At 40.5% G+C, this 17,986-nt stretch overlaps 1 protein-coding gene across 40 annotated transcripts in view; it reads left to right on the top strand.

The window, feature by feature from the left end:
• Positions 1 to 17,986, top strand: part of LOC135200192 (ankyrin-2-like) — a 702,328-nt gene that overhangs the window by 387,066 nt on the left and 297,276 nt on the right. For all 40 annotated transcript variants that reach the window (XM_064228610.1, XM_064228609.1, XM_064228607.1 and 37 more), the window contains one exon: positions 13,561 to 13,662. In XM_064228610.1, the coding sequence (XP_064084680.1) occupies positions 13,561 to 13,662 (102 nt within the window). The remainder of the gene's footprint in view (positions 1 to 13,560; positions 13,663 to 17,986) is intronic.

Genomic DNA, 17,986 nt, shown 5'->3' with positions numbered 1-17,986 from the left:
GTGGAGGAGGGGAGATTTTTTTTTTATATCGGGATTTCTTTCTCTCGATTGAAATCGGAAACCCGTTTCTTCAAGAAATAAAGAAAATAGGACTAAGGGTGAATTTTTTTAAAAGATTACTCATTATATATATATATATATATATATATATATATATATATATATATATATATAGTGTATATATATATAATATATATATATATATATATATATATATATATATATATAAAGATAATATCCACGAAGGAAAAAGAAACGATAGAGTTCTGCAAGGCCTTTCGACTTCTTTCTTTCCTTCGTGGATTTTGTCTTTATTTATATATTCATCAAGTCCCGTATCATCTTGATTCAGTTTTTATATATATATATATCTATATATATATATACTATATATATATATATATATATATATATATATATATATATATATATATATATACAGATTATACACAGATTTTACCGTCAAGCATAATCTTCTCTTTCCGCCAACCAATCATCTTGCACATTTTCCAAATGCCCTAGTAGGTATCTCTCAAGATACGATGTGTCAACCTTTGCACCATACATGTTATCACAGCTCTCCATCATTTCAGCGTTTAATTGCCCGTAGCGACACAATCTTCTATATCCTACATCCTCACCGCCGCTCCATTTCATGTAGCCACATGCAGCCTATTTTTATGTTTTAGGCTTTTTTCTCGTCCAAACTCACACTGCTCTTCCTCTCCAATCCTTCAGCCATCAGTTGATCTTTGTCAGTTAAAGTTCCGCCATGAACAACCTTTACTGAGACTGTCAAGTAGCCCTTAGTAATTTACTACCGTTACGTGTTTCCATATAAAAAGGAACCCTCACGTGTGTGGACACGTATATAATACACACATACACACACGCATATAATAGACACACACACACACACACTATATATATATATATAATATATATATATATATATATATTATATATATATATATATATGTGTGTGTGTGTGTGTGTGTGTGTGTGTGTGTGTGTGTGTGTGTGTGTATTTTTTCACTGTCGCATGCTTACTGAATAAATCTTGGATCACGTGTCAAAACAGACTACATGATTATAATCAGTCGTTGTCCCAGATGCGGTCGTTTATGTTAATAAGTATCAGTCCTTATTGATTTTTCAAGTTCCTTACCATTCATTGTGTTGTTAAGTCCTGAGGGAAGAAGCCATCTGTTAATGTAGCCCCCTTTGTAAATACTGAACGGGTAGGAGGATTATCATAATTTCGATCTTAGTATTTAGTTGCAAATGTTGTCTAGTTAATTTAGCCCTTATAAATGTTCTTTTTAACACATATATATTTGTATGTATGTATGTATGTATATATGTATGTATGTATGCATGCGTACTGTTTGTCCTACGTGGTTCGATTGACCAAGTCTGTTATTTCGTTGTGGTTATAAATATATCATATATATATCGTGATATGAATTGCTTTTAACTTCCTTGCTTGTATCAACCCCTGTCGTCACACACTAACAACAATGACGAGATTCGTATGAATCGGGGTCATATCACTGGCTGTGTCTGCTGACCTGCGAGTCGGGGCATCATCTTTGCGAGGGAGGGTCGTCCATTCAGCTTCTGCGTCATTGGAAACATAAAGGATGATTGGAGGCTTTCATAAGGATGGCTTCCCAATTTGCTGGTCGTTCAGTGTGACAGTGTGCCTTTAGCTCGTTAAGGTTCAAGAAGGGGAAAAGTAATTGGAAAGCGTTAATGGTGGGGACCCGTGTCTCCAGGGGATGCCAGATGGGCGAAGGGAATATAGGCCTCCAAATTGAGGGTGCGTTCTGTAGTGCGCTGCAACTGGGTCAGGAAAACGCTTTTCGCGAACGTTGGCAAATGACGAGTAGTTTTCTTTAGGTTTTTTGGTCACTTTCGTTTTGAGTACGCATTATATTGAAAACAATAGGGAAGATGAAGTGAGTGAGTGTTAAAGTACTTTGTTTATATTCAAAAGAATGGAATGAAACCGTTGGTCCCTTTCAGCTAGTTGTGAAAAGTTACAAGTATTAGCTTGGCCTTGTTTAAGTTTGACCCGTTGTTGTTGCTTCATTAGTTTTCATAATTAGTTTTCTCGTTTTCAACGGTTTTTTTTTCTGAGTGCGTTCCTATCGTAGCGTATTAGTATATATTTTTCTTGAGAGAGAGAGAGAGAGAGAGAGAGAGAGAGAGAGAGAGAGAGAGAGAGAGAGAGAGAGGGTTGGAATATGTAGTTAAACTTACTCGGGCAGTACATGTACTACGGTATATGGTTATTATTATTATGATATACGTGAGATGTTCTCTCACAGTGCAGCACTGGCACGCATTTAGTTATCCGTATCCATGATGTATCTCGTTTCATCCATATCCTTGTGGTGATACGAACTGAGTCGCGTCCCAAATAGTGACCATTGAATTAAGTTACCAAAAATAAAGAACAGCGAGTTACTGAGTGACACGTATCTGGAGGGTCTTTGAATAAATTATGTTCCGGAAGGCTCTGTGCTCTGTCTAGCCTATGACTTCAGTGGTTTTAATTATTGTTTGTCCTCCTCTTTCCTTTGCTTCGCACTCATTTAAACAGACGGGTGTGTGTGTTACCCAAAGGAGCCCTTAGTTCTCTTCGATATTGAGTCAACGTTGTTCCTACCGATATCAGGAAGTTAGTGATGGTTGACTTTTCCTCGATTGACGTTGGCTTAAAGTATTTTACCTTCTGTATGAATTGTAATAGTCACTGACAGACAACTTCTGCGGTATTCGTCGCTATAGTAGCCGACTGTTTGTCCGTCAGCAGCATATGCCTTGCTTCCGGAACCCCAATGTACAGGCAGCAATAAAACGAGATTAGAAATGGATTGGCAACTGGAAATGAGAGAAATGAGGAGAGGGATGGCTCTCCGATTGATCGATACAGAATTATATCATTGTATCGGTCAATAAACTTTGCGATGCATTGTAGCATGGTATGACTCCGCTGACGTCATACTCGAGTGGTGGGTGTGGGTGGCTTTCTCGTGTGTATGCAATGCCCATCCTCTTCACCCTAGCACCAACGCCACTTCTCTTCAGGTACGTACAGCTGAGAGAGAGAGAGAGAGAGAGAGAGAGAGAGAGAGAGAGAGAGAGAGAGAGAGAGAGACTAATCCGTCGAATCTATTTAGACTGTGGTCATCTAAATTTTCATAGACCGTATAATTATACAGCTTTGTTTTTCCTCTACAGTAAAAGGATGAAAAATTTGTTGCAGAAATACGTTTTGGTTCCGTAGTCATGTTCATGAGGGGTCATTTATCCAACTAAACTTCATTGGAATGTGATGCTTAGCATTGATTCTTACTCTTGTTCGCTTATATTTCATAATATTTCGTTGTTAGATAAGGTGTTCCAGAGTTGAAACGTTACTTGGTTTTGCTCTGTGAATGCTGCTGTTATGGAGGAGGTGATTATACGAAGCCATATCCATACCTCGGATATCTCTGAGTAGGCTCATATTAGAAGCGCTTTTGAAAAGTGTGCATGTTTGAGAATGCTAGAGCATTCATTCATTCACTAGTGGAGATCGGCTGAATGCAGGAATCCTTCTTGTTTGAAGGTGAAAGCGGAGTTGGAGAGACGGACGGAAGAAGGACGGAAATGGCGTGAATAATCGATCGAATGTTGGTTAGTCTCTCTCGGGGGGTCAAAATACGCGTAACGAGTCAGCCTAAAGGGAAGGGGACTAATTTGATTTAGTCTCCCCTATCGATTGGCTACGCTCCGGAAAGAAAACTGTAATGGGACTGGCTCCAGGGCCTGGGAGCAAGTGTTTCAGAGGATCGAACGGAGGGAGAGAATGACAGTATGGAAACTGCCACCTTCAGCATAGGGAACTGGAGAAACTTTCAGTAATGAAGGAAGGGACGACTGTAGTATGATGGAAGCTTGAACACTTAAAGAACTGAAATGGAAGGCAAGGCGCTGTTGAGATATTGATCAAGATAAATTTGTCTGAGATGTTGTTCAATGTCCTTAAATAAAGCTGCAAGATTCTTGAGAGGAAGGTCGATTTCAGGAAACAGCAGTGAAAAGGAACTGCGCTCGTTAGTTTTGGAATGTTCCCGAGATGTCCTGATTTTTAATAAACCTCCGCACTGTCTCCATTCGTTTAGAGCGTTTAAGTACAAAAATGTTGTGAAACAAAAGTAAATGACAAAAAGAGGCGGGGGGGGGGGTGGGGGGGGCAACGCAGATTTATGAAGGCGTCGAGCGCTTACTGTAAAAAGGAGGCCATTGATTTTATTGGTGCAGACGCACGACTTGGTTATAATTTTCCCCCTGAAAGTGGCTCCGTTATTTCGGCTCATCGGGATTCTAGTGCTCTGAAGAAACCTGATCGACTAACTCTTACTTTATAGTTGTTTATTATAAAATCGGTCTTGTTTTGGGGAATGCATTGACTAGTATAAAGTTCATTCTGTTCTTAAGGGTGAGAGCGAGAGGTCCAGCACACCTCTGCTGCTTTCACAGGAAGGGGACCATCTGGGGAAGATTTGTATAACGATGTGCTCCTGTAGGGAAGGAAAGTGTGAGACTGGAGGAATGCAGGCAGGTCCGTGCGAGTTAAAACGCCATGCAGGGCTTCTGGAATGCTGGAACTCCTCACTGAGGAAGGGGGGAGGGAGAGAGATTGGTCGGGGTGTAGAAACTATGTATAGTAAATGAGGTAGCCTATGCATGCCCCCCCATGACCCCCATGACTCATCGTGCGTGGTATTGCTTCGCGAAACTAGACGATTTTAGTCAGTAAATTCAGTTCTCTTGAAATGTCGGCCCTACTTAGTTTATATTTCAAGTTTAAAGGAGCAGTTAATACTTTATTATATCTATATATATATATATATATATATATATATATATATATATATATATATATTTTTTTTTTTTTTTTTTTTTTTTTTTTTCATTCGCTGCGCGGGAGAAAGTAAATGTTGTTGAATATTTTGCTTCATTATTAATTCACATATCTGTTTTGATTATTAATAGATTAGCCTGGCGCCACACAATAAGCTCCTCCCAAGCTTTCGTGAGTCTCGGAGTATCTATTTGACAGAGGTCTGGCAGGCGAGAGGGAGGGAGGGAGTGGTCTCTGCTTTCCTCGCAATACCCTGAATTTCAAATCATACTGTATATAACAGGAACTCGTACCAGTATAGGTGTCTGTCACAGGACTCCCCGTGAATATAATTAGTTTGAATGGGAATAAATGCCTCAAAGCATAAATAACATTAAAAATTTGTCTCTATCCGAAGATGATCCTAGATACTAGATTTCGTCTATTGTAGTACCTCCGCCAAGGAGCTTATGTACTTGCTTGGGTTTGAAAACTAACGTGAAGTAGAATTTTACTGATTGTGTTACTGTTGTATATTGAAAGAAAGCTGCAACGACCTGTTAATTGGTAAAAAAAAAAAAAAAAAAAAAAAAAAAAAAACGTAAGGGACGCAGCAACTTAGTTGGGGAATTATGGAAATAACGTTGCTTAGTAATACTATGTAGCTATTGTTCGAAATAAGTACAAATAAATTCGAAACCTTCATCAAAATTTAATCTATATATTATGAAAGATGTCTATGTTGAAAGCCATTAAAATTAGTAGTAAAATTGCATATATATTTGCAGAGGTTTATATCTGTCGTATTTCTCTCTCCAAATATTTGATTTTTCTATGCTGATTATTTGTTGAAGGTCTGCCACAACGTTATTTTTAGTGTAGGACCAAGATTTCACGTGTGTGTGTGCGCGCGCGTGCGCGTGCCGTCAGCTGAAGAGGATAATAAGAACAAGACGAAAATGAATGATAGTTAGAGCTCTCTTCAAAAGGTTTACCGATAGAGGAGGAATTTATGAAATCATGTCGGGAATGTCACTCCCACTTATCTGGGCTTTTCTCATCAGATTGGTCGACTCCAGGTTATGTCGAACGTTTTTTTTTTTAATGTCAACTTCAAGTTTATTTGTTTACTTGCGTATACAAATCCCGCCAACTTTCGCGGGCGTCATTTTGAATTCTTTTTTCCCCGCAAATAATAGGACACTGTTCGTCTCTTGATACATTGGACTTATTAATTCTTTCGTATGCGCATATTATTATGGCTGCTTCGCTTCAACTTTTTATAGCTGCTGCTACGTTTTCCGCTGGGCAGTACTCGTCAATGTTGATAAATGTGAGCCATTATCATCTTTATCATCTCCAGTATTATTTTTTTTTTAAGTTTCATTTCGTGGATCATTTTTGTAACAATAGTGATCGTTATCCGACATTGTGTTCGGACCCCTTAGGGTCCAATCGATACCATCGGCGGTGCCCACAACTTTTGAAAGATTTGGAGTCGCGGTTGGAATCCAGAATTCTAGCTCTTGTGTGTGTGTGTGATTTCTTTATTTCCTTGTTTCACTTCTACTCTTTCTGCAATCATCATCAATACAAGTAAAGTTGATTATGAAGTTGAAAATGTTGGTAACAATGGACCTGCTAATGATTATTCAATCATTATATCTTTTGTAGGGCAAAAGAAACTGAGAATTTTTTAGGACTTTTGTTATGTTTGCCCAAGTCACAAATTTTGAATCTGAAAGTCACAGAAAATTCAGACATATATAGCTTGCCTCTGAGCTTTGGGGGTGGGGGAGGGGGGAGGTGGAATTGTAATGACAGGTATCCCCAGAACTTTGGGTGATGGTTGGGCATGAGATGGAATGAAGGAGGGAGAGAAGACATTCCCTCTTTCGTGGGAGCAGAACCCCAATCATTCTGTATAAGATTTTGTTTCCCTTTTTGAAGTTTGGACCAACTGTGTCATGTAGGTCAGTAGCCTCTCGGGAACACCAGCAGTAGGTTGGCCGAGGTGGTGTTGCAGGCTGGCCATCGATAAAGAGAGAGAGAGAGAGAGAGAGAGAGAGAGAGAGAGAGAGAGAGAGAGAGAGAGAGCAGTGCATGAGTGGGTGCGATCACTCGCAGACTTCCTCACTCTTTCCAACCTTCCCCTCACACTCACTGTCGCTCTTTTTCTCATCTTTTTCCTTTCTCTCTCTCTCTCTCTCTCTCTCTCTCTCTCTCTCTCTCTCTCTCTCTCTCTCTCATTGCGGGAACTTCTTCACATACAAGAATAAACTGCCACCAGAAGTTGTAAACAGCAACATTGTGGAAGAGTTTAAAAGAAAGCTAGACAAAAAATCATTAGGACACTGAATGAACAGTAAAACCTGCTCCTACAGATAGTGAGCACACGATGTCTCCTCGGATGGACTAACAAGTCTTTGAGACATCCTAATCCTTGTACCTCTCTCTCTCTCTCTACTCTCTCTGCTCTCTATCTCTCTCTCTCTCCGCTCTCTCTCTCTTCTCTCTCTCTCTCTCATTAACTGAGGTTTGCCCCCTCTTTTTTTTCTGCCCTCTACCCATAGGAGACCCCAACCGCTGTTGTCGTTGTTGCTTTCGGTGCATGTGACCCGTGCAATTCTCCACCGCAGTCATCACCATCATCACCATCATCTCCACCCGCATCCCCAACACCACCACTCCTCCCATGATGTACCGACGCTACGCTCGCACCTCATCGTCCCAAGTTAATGACGAGTCCATTGTTGAAGACGATGACGATGACGCTGCTGCTGGTCACTGGAATGGGAAGGCGAGAGAGGCTGAGGTAGAGAGTGAGAGTGGGAGGAGGGGGAGGGGGAGGAGGAGGAGGAGGAGTCTTCGAGACGATGAGAAGCGAGAAGAGCTGGTTCTAGATGTTGTTGGTGCCGTTGGTTTTTGTTGTTGTTGTTGTAGTCACGCAAGGACCCCTTCGATATCTCACACACTCACACAATAATTATCTAAGAGAAGTTAAATCAGAAAAGTATCACTTTTTAAAACACACCTTTTCTTAGGTGATTTTGCCTCTCACACTTAGCCTCCTCACCTCATTTTCCACGTTTTTTTTTTTCTCTCCTTTTTTTCATATTTGCAGTAGTAGCACATATAGAAGGCATATAGAACTGCACCCGCTACTGTCGCTACGACTGTTACTGCTGCCGTACTTGCTGCTGCTCTCTTGATGTAGGTATACTATAGTAGCAGCATCGTCACACCTCACGAGACGCCGAGGGCGCTGCTTTCCCCAAGAGGAGACCTTGTTGTTTCTTGGGCTTATGAAGGCCAGCTTCCAGAAGGATGGATGTGACACCTGGAGCTGCTGCTGCTGCTGCTCTAGTATTCTTAGATCTTTCTTCTTTATAACAAGACGAAATGAAAAGTAAAAATAACAGAGAAATTAATTATCTCTCTCTCTCTCTCTCTTTCTATCCCGTCCAGGAGGCTTCGCTGTGTAACAAAAAAGCTTTTCTGGTTTGCCAGTACCCTACTCCCTCGTGAAGCCTTGACAACCCTTTGACATTATTAGAAACGGAATTCAGTTTCCATATTTGTCGCACAATCTAATTAGTTGGGAAGAAGTTTCATCTGTGTATAGAGTTACTTTCATGTACAAACTTCATTTTCTGAAGGCTCTCGGTTGTTAGACGAAACAAGGGTTGGCGAGGCGAGATTCCAGGTGAACAAAAATAATCTCTCTCTCTCTCTCTCTCTCTCTCTCTCTCTCTCTCTCTCTCTCTCTCTCTCAACAGTTGAGAAATTCCACCGATTCATCTTAAAAGTATATTGGCAATGTGAGTGCAATGTATCAATTTTAAATTATCATTTGTACGATATAAATGTTCAGGTGTTCTACCGGGTCGTGAAAAAATATGCATCCTGTGACATTCTGGTTAGAAAGAATATGTGATGAAACTGAAGGAAGCTTTTCTTGAGACGGCGAGAGTGAAATTAACATTTCACTAGCCATTGTATTGAGAACTAGAGAGATTCCGATGGAAGCTGTCAAATAAAGCATTGTGTCAATGGCCAATCTTCGTCCACCTCTCTCGCCGTATGTTCATTATAATTTTCTTGGACTAATAGTTTTGACACCCACGAGTAAAAATATTGCGTATGACTAATTAACATTGTTGTTATGGTGTATGGGTAAAGGATTTTTTTTAAGAACTTATTAGTTTTTGGTTATTTTCATCATTGAGAATTTAAGAAAGCAAACTGTGATTGTTCCTTTATGTTTTCCTTTTAATTTGTCTCGTAAATGAGCTTGTTAGGATAATTGAACCCATTATACTGTAATATTTATACATTTTTGTTTCTATCGGGATCTTTGAACGCACTGGAAGAGAGAGAGAGAGAGAGAGAGAGAGAGAGAGAGAGAGAGAGAGAGAAGAGACCTTAGTTGTCTTTGGGTGTTTTTATTGGGGTGTGGAAATCGGTCACTGGCACTGAACTGAACTCTCCCCGGCTGAAATAGGCAAAGGCTACGAAGCTTCACTACTCCATGTGGCATCGACAGAAGAATGTCAATACTGTTGGACTGCGTTGAATAGTGCCCTTCGGAGGCTGGAGGTTAAAGGTTGTGATCAAGGTCAGCCTTAAAGAGGAGGGAATGTGCTTCACACCCTGAGAGAGAGAGAGGGTGTGGAAGTCTCGGCGCGCATTGTCATGTCAATAATTTCTAAAGACAGAATGTTGACTCCTTTCCGTCTTGCTACCCTTACCACGCTACCCTGCAAGAATTGCATTGCAACAGTCCTCATGGAAACGAATTTAAAGGAGTGCTCCCCAGGGATGAATCGGAAGTCTGGGCACGTCTGAAAATGCTCGTTACTCAGAAAGTGTTTGAATTGAGTGATGCTGATGAATTTCTTCTCACTTGCATCTTCTGCCTAGCCGAAGTCATTGTCTCAGATGAGTCGTTTCTTGATTTTTTGCGACTGAACATTGAGACTCCTGCTTTTCCTGTAAAAGTAAGTTATTGTTTCGGCGGATATGATCATACCTTTTGATCATGTGAAAGTGCACACGCGATCTCGGGGTAGACCTGAATGAAATCAAAATGTTGAATCCAAATATTGGAAGGTTTGAGTTCTAACACAGAGGTTGCAGTGGATTTCACTTGCTGCAGCTAAGCGCCTCAGTGGCGTGGTTGATATGGTGTTTGCGTTCCACCTCGGTGGTCGCGGGTTCGATTCTCGGCCATTCCATTGAGGAGTGAGAGATGTGTATTTCTGGTGATAGAAGTTCACTCTCGACGTGGTTCGGAAGTCACGTAAAGCCGTTGGTCCCGATGCTGAATAACCACTGGTTCCCTGCAACGTAAAAGCACCATACAAACAAAAACAAACAAACTTGGTGCAGCTGCGGCCAACTCACACCTCACCCGCACCGGTTGACGCCATCATGAAAAGCTTTCTTTTCAGAAATTTTATTTGTTTGGGAGATCATGACGAATTTCGTAGGGTTCACATATACAAGCACTGTTGTTTGGGAGTCATTCATTATAAACAATGAGTTTATTGGCATTTCTCACGTCCTTTCTAGGTGTGTATTTTGTATATTTTCGTATACTACAAATGCAGTGATTGTTGATGATATCCCGGGCTATAATGAGCATACATATGCACAGACCTATCGAGTGGCCCTGAATTTATAAGTCCAACTGGAAGATCTACGTCATCATGATTGATTGATTTGTTTAATTCTGTGTCGGTGTTGGCGCCGGAAATGTGTAGCTATTTATGAATCCGCTATGTTTCTCTTCCATTAACAATATTCAATTCATAATGACATATACTCGACGCCCTATATCCGTACAATTGTATATAAAACTCACAATACAGAATCATATTTCCCGACATTTAATTGTTATGATTTTATCATAATTTAGAAATGACTATGCAGATGGAGGCCTTCATTCTGTATTTTCAGCACTTGAAACATTATATGTGCCTTTTCACTCTTGAATCTTGCGTCTTCTATCATGAATTTCGATATTTTTCGGAAACAACTGGAAGGAAGTGGATTGTAGCACTGTGAAATTCTCTTGGCTTTCCTTGCTGGTTTGAATTACATGTATTCGATGATTCTCATCATTCTTGCAGCATTTTTCACTCAGATCCGGCAACACTCGTGTACCAGAGTCCTCCAAGTAAGAGGCGATTTTCCAGTGTGTGTGTGTAGTATTTACAGCACCAAAGCTCAAAGATTTATACAGTATCTGGGCTATGCGTCACCTAAATCTTTGCGTATTCTTCATACTCATGGATCTGGCGGCCATTCATTTTTTATCTGCGTTCTATATGGAAGAAGAAAATGTTCGACATGTTCGCTGCTCAAGCTTGCTTAGGGAATTTCGGGTTTGAACTGTGCTTCAAGATTTCTAGTCGTGACACAGATATCAAAGGATTGTCGGCAGACAGTCCTTTCATGCAGGCAGAATTCTTTTTAGAGCCCAGCTGAGCAACAACGAAAGCGTCTGACACAGACGTAACCAGAGATTCCATTCCTACTCAGGCAGGTGACCTTTTCTTTATGGAGCGGGGATCAGTGTGTACGGAAGTTTGAATGACTTATAGATATGTTAGGCGTTGTCGTCGTAGGCATCAGTCACCCAGGACCAAGAGGAGGCATTTTCGAGAAAAGACAATTCATTGCAGCCTTTGTACCTATGTACAATGCATCAGAGCCTTGTGGTGCCAGTGGGTGGGGTTTTGGTTTTAACGTGCGTGTCGTCGTGTGAGGTTTGGGAGCATTAACCTCACGCACAACAACGCTGTCGCGACTGATTTTATTCTCTCTGGTATATCGACCCCGTGTGTGACCTGAGACCGAGACACTGCGGTAATACCCACAGACAAACTTATTTAGAAAATAAACGCTACGGCCACCAGTACTTTTACTCGGTGAGATCTTAATCCCATCCTATTAGAGGAGCACCCTAACAGGATTATGTGCAGACGCGTTTGGTATGGATTTGGGTGGGAGAGAGAAAAACAGCCGAAGCATTTGCCTCCTGTTTCCAGATAGTTAACCGCCTCCCGCTTCAGTCTGCCGTTCTTGTAGGAGAGGGAACAGAATAGCTGGATAGTTTCCCCGACAACCCCTCCCACCTCCCACCACACACACACACACACACACTGCTTCAGTCAAGCGCCCCACCTATACCATCTCGCCGCCTCCGCCGCCGCCCCCTCCTCCTCCTCCTCCTCCTCCTCCTCCTCTCCTCCCACTATCAGAGGGGTCCGCGAGACCAGACACTGCGGAATGATGGAGAATCGTTCTCGGGATATCTCCTACGGAAACCTGAACCGGTTCTGCCAGGTTTTCATGTCCGTCGATTCCCCTTACTTGGATGTTTGCTCGAAAGTAAGAAGGCCTTGCGATTCCGTCGCCTTCATTGGAACTTGAAACGTATGTCCGGATCTGAGGAAGGGGCGTGTTGTGTTCACGGTGGCTGCTGCAGGTGCATTGAGAATTGGAAGATATCGTTGCTTCGGCAAACGTTGCTTCTGACTCTCGACACCTGAATCTTATCGTGTGGCGTGAAAGCTGAACATTCAGAGCTGTGAAATTTGTGAAGAGGAGTGGCTTGGTGTGATGTGCGTTCGGTGGATGTGTGTTGGCGGGTGTTAAAGAAAAGAAAAAAAAAGTTCTGATGGCAACTGGAGGTCTAATCTTAAGGTCCTGTGCTGATGACGTAACGCATCGACCTTTTACTACGGACGGACTGAATGATAAGAGGGAAAATGCATCTAAGTGGGGTGGGTGTTGCCTTCCCGGTGAGGTAATGGCTGAAAATGGCGCGAACGGAGGAAGACCTAAATGTTTTGCCTTACCATTTTTGGCAGCTGAGTGAGGGAGGGGGAACCAGCGTGATTGGTTGTTATTATGATTGTGAGAAAACTGTGGTTTGGTTTGCAGGTGCACTTTTCACGTTTTCATTTGTATTTCTCATACATTCACCCGATTCCAGAGTGGAAGATGAGAAGTCGAATTGAGTTGATGATTCAGTTGAGCATGAAATTCCGGATGTGCTTTTGGGGACTCCAGATGAATCAGCTTTCGCAACTTTTCGTTTTGTGAAATTAATTCTTTGTAGCTTTTCGCTCAGCTTGATGATATGACGCCCCTCCCTCCTGATGTTCTCTTGCTTTACAAGATAACGAGACTCATGCTTATTTCTCTCCAGTGTAATATTAGCATTTTTTTACTTTTTTCTTTCTAGTTCCGCATTGCTACTTTTTCTCGGCTTAACGTAACGTCTGTAGCGCATTTTGGTGTTTAATTGCGCACCGCACAAAAATAAAGTTTGTTGACATCACTTGAGTGAGTTTACAAGTAATCTTGGAGTTAGTTTGAACCTCAGCAAACACATAAATAATGGTTTTAGTGATTTTCGTTGTATTCATGTTTTGAGTTAACACTTTCTTTATCAATGTCAGTTATCATACTACTTGTTATGAGTCACAATCTTTCAGTCACGTAACAGTATGTGAGTAAGTGTTCTGCATCTTTGTGGGGTTCATCCCTCATGCTGTGGTGAATTTGTGTGTTTAAACTGTGTTTTCACTGCCATTCATCACCACAACTAGAGACTAACAGATTGTTTTGTTTTTTCTCTCCCTTTACAGAGCGACGGTAGCGCCAGCTTCCTGAGGGCGGCGCGTGCGGGCAACTTAGAGAAGGTGCTAGAGTTCCTGAAGACAAACACAGACATCAATACTTGTAACGCTGTAAGTATTTTCATTCGCTGTGTCTAAGAGTCTGATAAAAGCTGCTTTGACATCAAGTTATTTGTTATACTAAGTACTACGCGAGTCTTTTTCAGTCACTATTTAAATGTTGTGTGAAATTGATGGTTGTATTCATTTTCAACGGAGAAAGTTCATAAGTTTGTTGAGGACATAAGAGACTTCTATTCATTTTTGTCTGTTAGGCTCTTTTTTTCCTATAATGGAAATATTAATGTGTGTACACGCGCGCGCGCGCTTTGCTTCGTTTATGAGAGAGAGAGAGAGAGAGAGAGAGAGAGAGAGAGAGAGAGAGAGAGAGAGAGAGAGAGAGAGAGAGCTTTCTTCTACATTGCGCCTTTGTTACTGAGATCATAGGATATGTATCTTAAAGGTCATATACTGTTCGTTCTTAATGCTAGCATCTCATGATGGGGTTGCCTGCGCCGTCACAAACTCGAGCTTTAATCCAAGGGACGTTTTTAACTGATAAACGTTACACATTTCGATTATCAGTCATTCTGAGTGTCATGTCTTACGTCCTTTTCATATTTCGATTCATTGTTTTCTTTAAAGAGCTATGTTCTCATGATATCTGCCATGACGAAAGTGTTTGCTTGCTGACCATCCTTGGAATGGGCGTGCCTTTTTGAAGTAGTAACGCCATATACTCTTACCTCAGATATCTTATTCAATTGGCAGACCTTCCCATTATTAATAATCGTAGTCCGCTGAATATGAACGAATAAAACCTTCATTGATGAATTGTTGTTCGTTGCATCAAGTTTGTTACATCAAGATTGTGCTGTGTGCCAATTAGGCAAGTGTATGTAAATATAACACTAAATATATATATATATATATATATATACATACTTACATACACGTACACACACACACAAATATCAAACCATAAATATCGTATGATATACAGTTTTTTATAGCTTGGGAATAACTTGCACCCAAGTCACGTGTGTGTAAAAGGAAACACATTCAAGATTAGCTAGAGATGGTTGATATAGATTCTAAGTACAGAGACAGAATTCGACGAGCGTATGTACAGCAAGATCGATATCACCTTACACCTTGATGGCACAGTGGTCAAAGTCACTGTCCATCGTTGTCTCAACCAGGAAACGGTTCGAATCCTGCCGGTGAAGAAGTACTTAACAATTATAATTCCTCTGTGATGGAAGATTATTCCAGAGATATAGTGATTTGGATATTAAACAATATTTGTGGTTTGATATCTGCATTGAAATGAGAACTGCAACTGATAGCTATTGATCGTCTCCCCATTTCAATAGTTGTACAGGGTGTCTATAAAGGCCCAGTATTTTCAGGCTTTGTTTGAACATGATTTAGCGTAATTGAATTAAGACATTTTCCCTCTCTATAGGCACTTTAGTAAACAAAAAAAATCCATAATAACGCTAGTGAAACTTCTAGCGGAATTTCAAATGGCATCGTTCGCTCCAAGGTAAAGCAGTCATTGGAACCTCCTCAGGCTTCTTCACTCTTGGACATTTTGCCTCCAAGTTTGCAGTGGAGTATTGCAATGTGCTGTTCTGCGGCTGCTTTTTTTATCACACTCATTTTATCGGCTTTAATCGCCTTATGTGACTCTTGCTGATGGAATTTCCGTGTGTTCTGTTCTGGCGCTTTTTAGTCATCTTTCATCTGGAAAAGTATTGATTGGACTCTCCTTTACCACATCTTTTATGTATAAATAAAGAAAACGTTATTTCTCTATTACAATATTACTTAGGGTTAGATGGAGCTTTTAAGAGAATTTCTTTGTGAACGTAAAAGGAAAGGAAAGATGCATCAAGAACTGTTTGTCAGGCGTCGATGTCTAATGCAGAGTCAGTGCGAGTGAGGGGAAATTCCAAAGGATGCTTGGCAGTTAAACCCCCCCCCCCCCCCCCCCCCCCTGTGTGTGTGTGTGTGTGTGTGTGTGTGTGTGTGTACCAGGACAGGTTTGTTAACGCGGGGCGGTGGCAACTGGAAAGAAGTAACTTTTTTTTATTTGTGTGTTACGAATTTATTTCATACTTGAGAAGCATGCTGCTCCTTTACTATTTGGTGCTCAAATCTCTCTCTCTCTCTCTCTCTCTCTCTCTCTCTCTCTCTCTCTCTGTATGTGTGTGTCTCCGTCCGTCTCTATACCTTTGTATTTATTTTTTTAAATTTTATTTTTATTTTTCCTGTTAATTTTGACAGAAAACTTTCTCCGTTGATTTGTCATTAAATGCGGAATTTTTCTGTATCTGGTAAGCATTGCGGATATTACATAATATCTATTTATGACACGGCACATATTTAAACTTAAGTTTGTATAAATGACCTCATACTTCATCATGAAAAGAGTGAAGTTCTGTCGAACCCGTAAAACTCGACTCGCTGTGTAGCCATCAACATGAACAAAGGTTTGCTTCCTCGAGAATGACAATTACAATTTATTAAGCTGGAGAGCAACGAAAATAGATGCGGAATTGAAGAGATTTCTTTGACGTTTAAATAGACTGTATTATTTCTAAGACCGAAATATTGATGATATGAAAGTTGCCAGCTTTCTAGACCTTAGACTTTGAACTTTTACTCCATGGTTGTGTTAGTCTCAGATGTGTGAATTTTTTTTACGCTTGTTTGTTTTAATAACATCAGCTTTGTTTTACTCGCCACTTAAAAAAAAAAAAAAAATCGCATTTTTCTCTTAGTACACTGTATTGATATCTCTATGGTTCATTGGGATTTTCTCCGTTTGTATGTTACATTTTTAACTTAATTTTGAGTTAACGAAAATTTAATTTCGCGGCTTGGAAATAGGAGCGACCTGTATTTCAGCTTTAGATGTAGAAAGAGAATATTTGTTCATTTTCTTGACTCCCACCTCCAGAACGAAGTTATGTACACCGTTGTCGTTTTTGTGTACACTGTTTTTCCTGTTCGTCCACAGCTTCCGGCTCTTATAGGCTCTGATCTGGATTGTCATGATCAACTCTTTTCGAGTTTAGTAGTAAATTTATGACACAAGTCATCGGGGTGTAGTCGCTTGGCTTTTAAAGCTGAAGACTCTCTCTCTCTCTCTCTCTCTCTCTCTCTCTCTCTCTCTCTCTCTCTCTCTCTCTCTCTCTCTCTCTCTCTCTCTCTCTCTCTCTCTCTCTCTCTCTCCCTCCTATGACGAGTTGTAGGGAATCCCAGTGAGGCATGAATCCGAAGATTTTCGAATCAGTTATACTGTTTGTTTTTTCCATGAAAAACTAAAATGTTTAGTATGCAAGATAGATGGTTTTAGTTTTCTATAGAACAAAACTATAGAGATGGGTGTTTGTCTGTCCGTCTGCACTTTTGCTGTCAGCCCTCTGACCGCCCTCAGATCTTAAAAACTACTGAGGCTAGAGGGCTACAAATTGGTATGTTGATCATCCACCCTCCAATCATCAAATATATAAATTTCAGCCCTCTAGCCTCAGTAGTATTTTCGCTTACTCGGGGAGTAAACCTACAGACTACTTTGTTGTTGTTGTTGTTTTTAAGGGTGGGTAGGAAAGATCTAAAAAGGTCTGAGGTAAAGCTACAGGAATTTCTGAATGGGATATTTATGATTTGTGTATTAGAATGAAAATGTAAAAAAATGAATAATGTGCACATTAAACAGTACAGAAAAATTATTTCTAATAAATTATATGGTATTTTTTTTTCATTTTCGTTGGTGAAACAACAACGGCTCTCTGTCCACAGATTTTATTTAGCATGTTTTAATTTACTTGATGTACTGAATTGAGAGGCTGTATTTCTATTCGATTATTTTGTGTTTCCACTTATAACTGAGAATATACAAACGTGTCTAATTTGTGTCTTTATTTGATCCTTGTCGTTAATGTGAGAGGTACTAATTAGGAGTATTAATTATGACAACCACTTTACGTTAAGTAAAGAATGAGTCAGTGGAAAACCTTGCACGCTGCCCGAGTAAGCTGGAGGTTGGATCACGCCTTGCTATAGCTGCCAACAAAACAGGCCACCACTGGTCTGTGTCTGGGAGTTGCATGGGTTGTGGCTGAGAGTTTTATGGGCCGTGGCTGAGAGTTTCCAACAGCATTATTCACTGTACAGAAAACTCGATTGCACTGAGGAAACTTTGGCGCCTGTTTTCTTGTTTGTATTAGGGTTGAATGTTTCACAGAAGTCTTCATATAAGAAATTTATATTTCGGGAGATTCACTTAAAGGGATATAGTGGAAATTTAGTATGTTTTCCATATAGGGTTAAGGTTCGTGGCATTTCTTGTATTGTCGTTCATTATAGATTTTTCACATCTTGA

The sequence above is a fragment of the Macrobrachium nipponense genome, chromosome 26 (genome assembly GCF_015104395.2).
Source record: "Macrobrachium nipponense isolate FS-2020 chromosome 26, ASM1510439v2, whole genome shotgun sequence".
In the NCBI taxonomy this organism is placed as follows: domain Eukaryota; kingdom Metazoa; phylum Arthropoda; class Malacostraca; order Decapoda; family Palaemonidae; genus Macrobrachium; species Macrobrachium nipponense.
The sequence above is the reverse complement of the archived record's forward strand: the minus strand, read 5'-3'. Positions and strand labels throughout refer to the sequence as shown.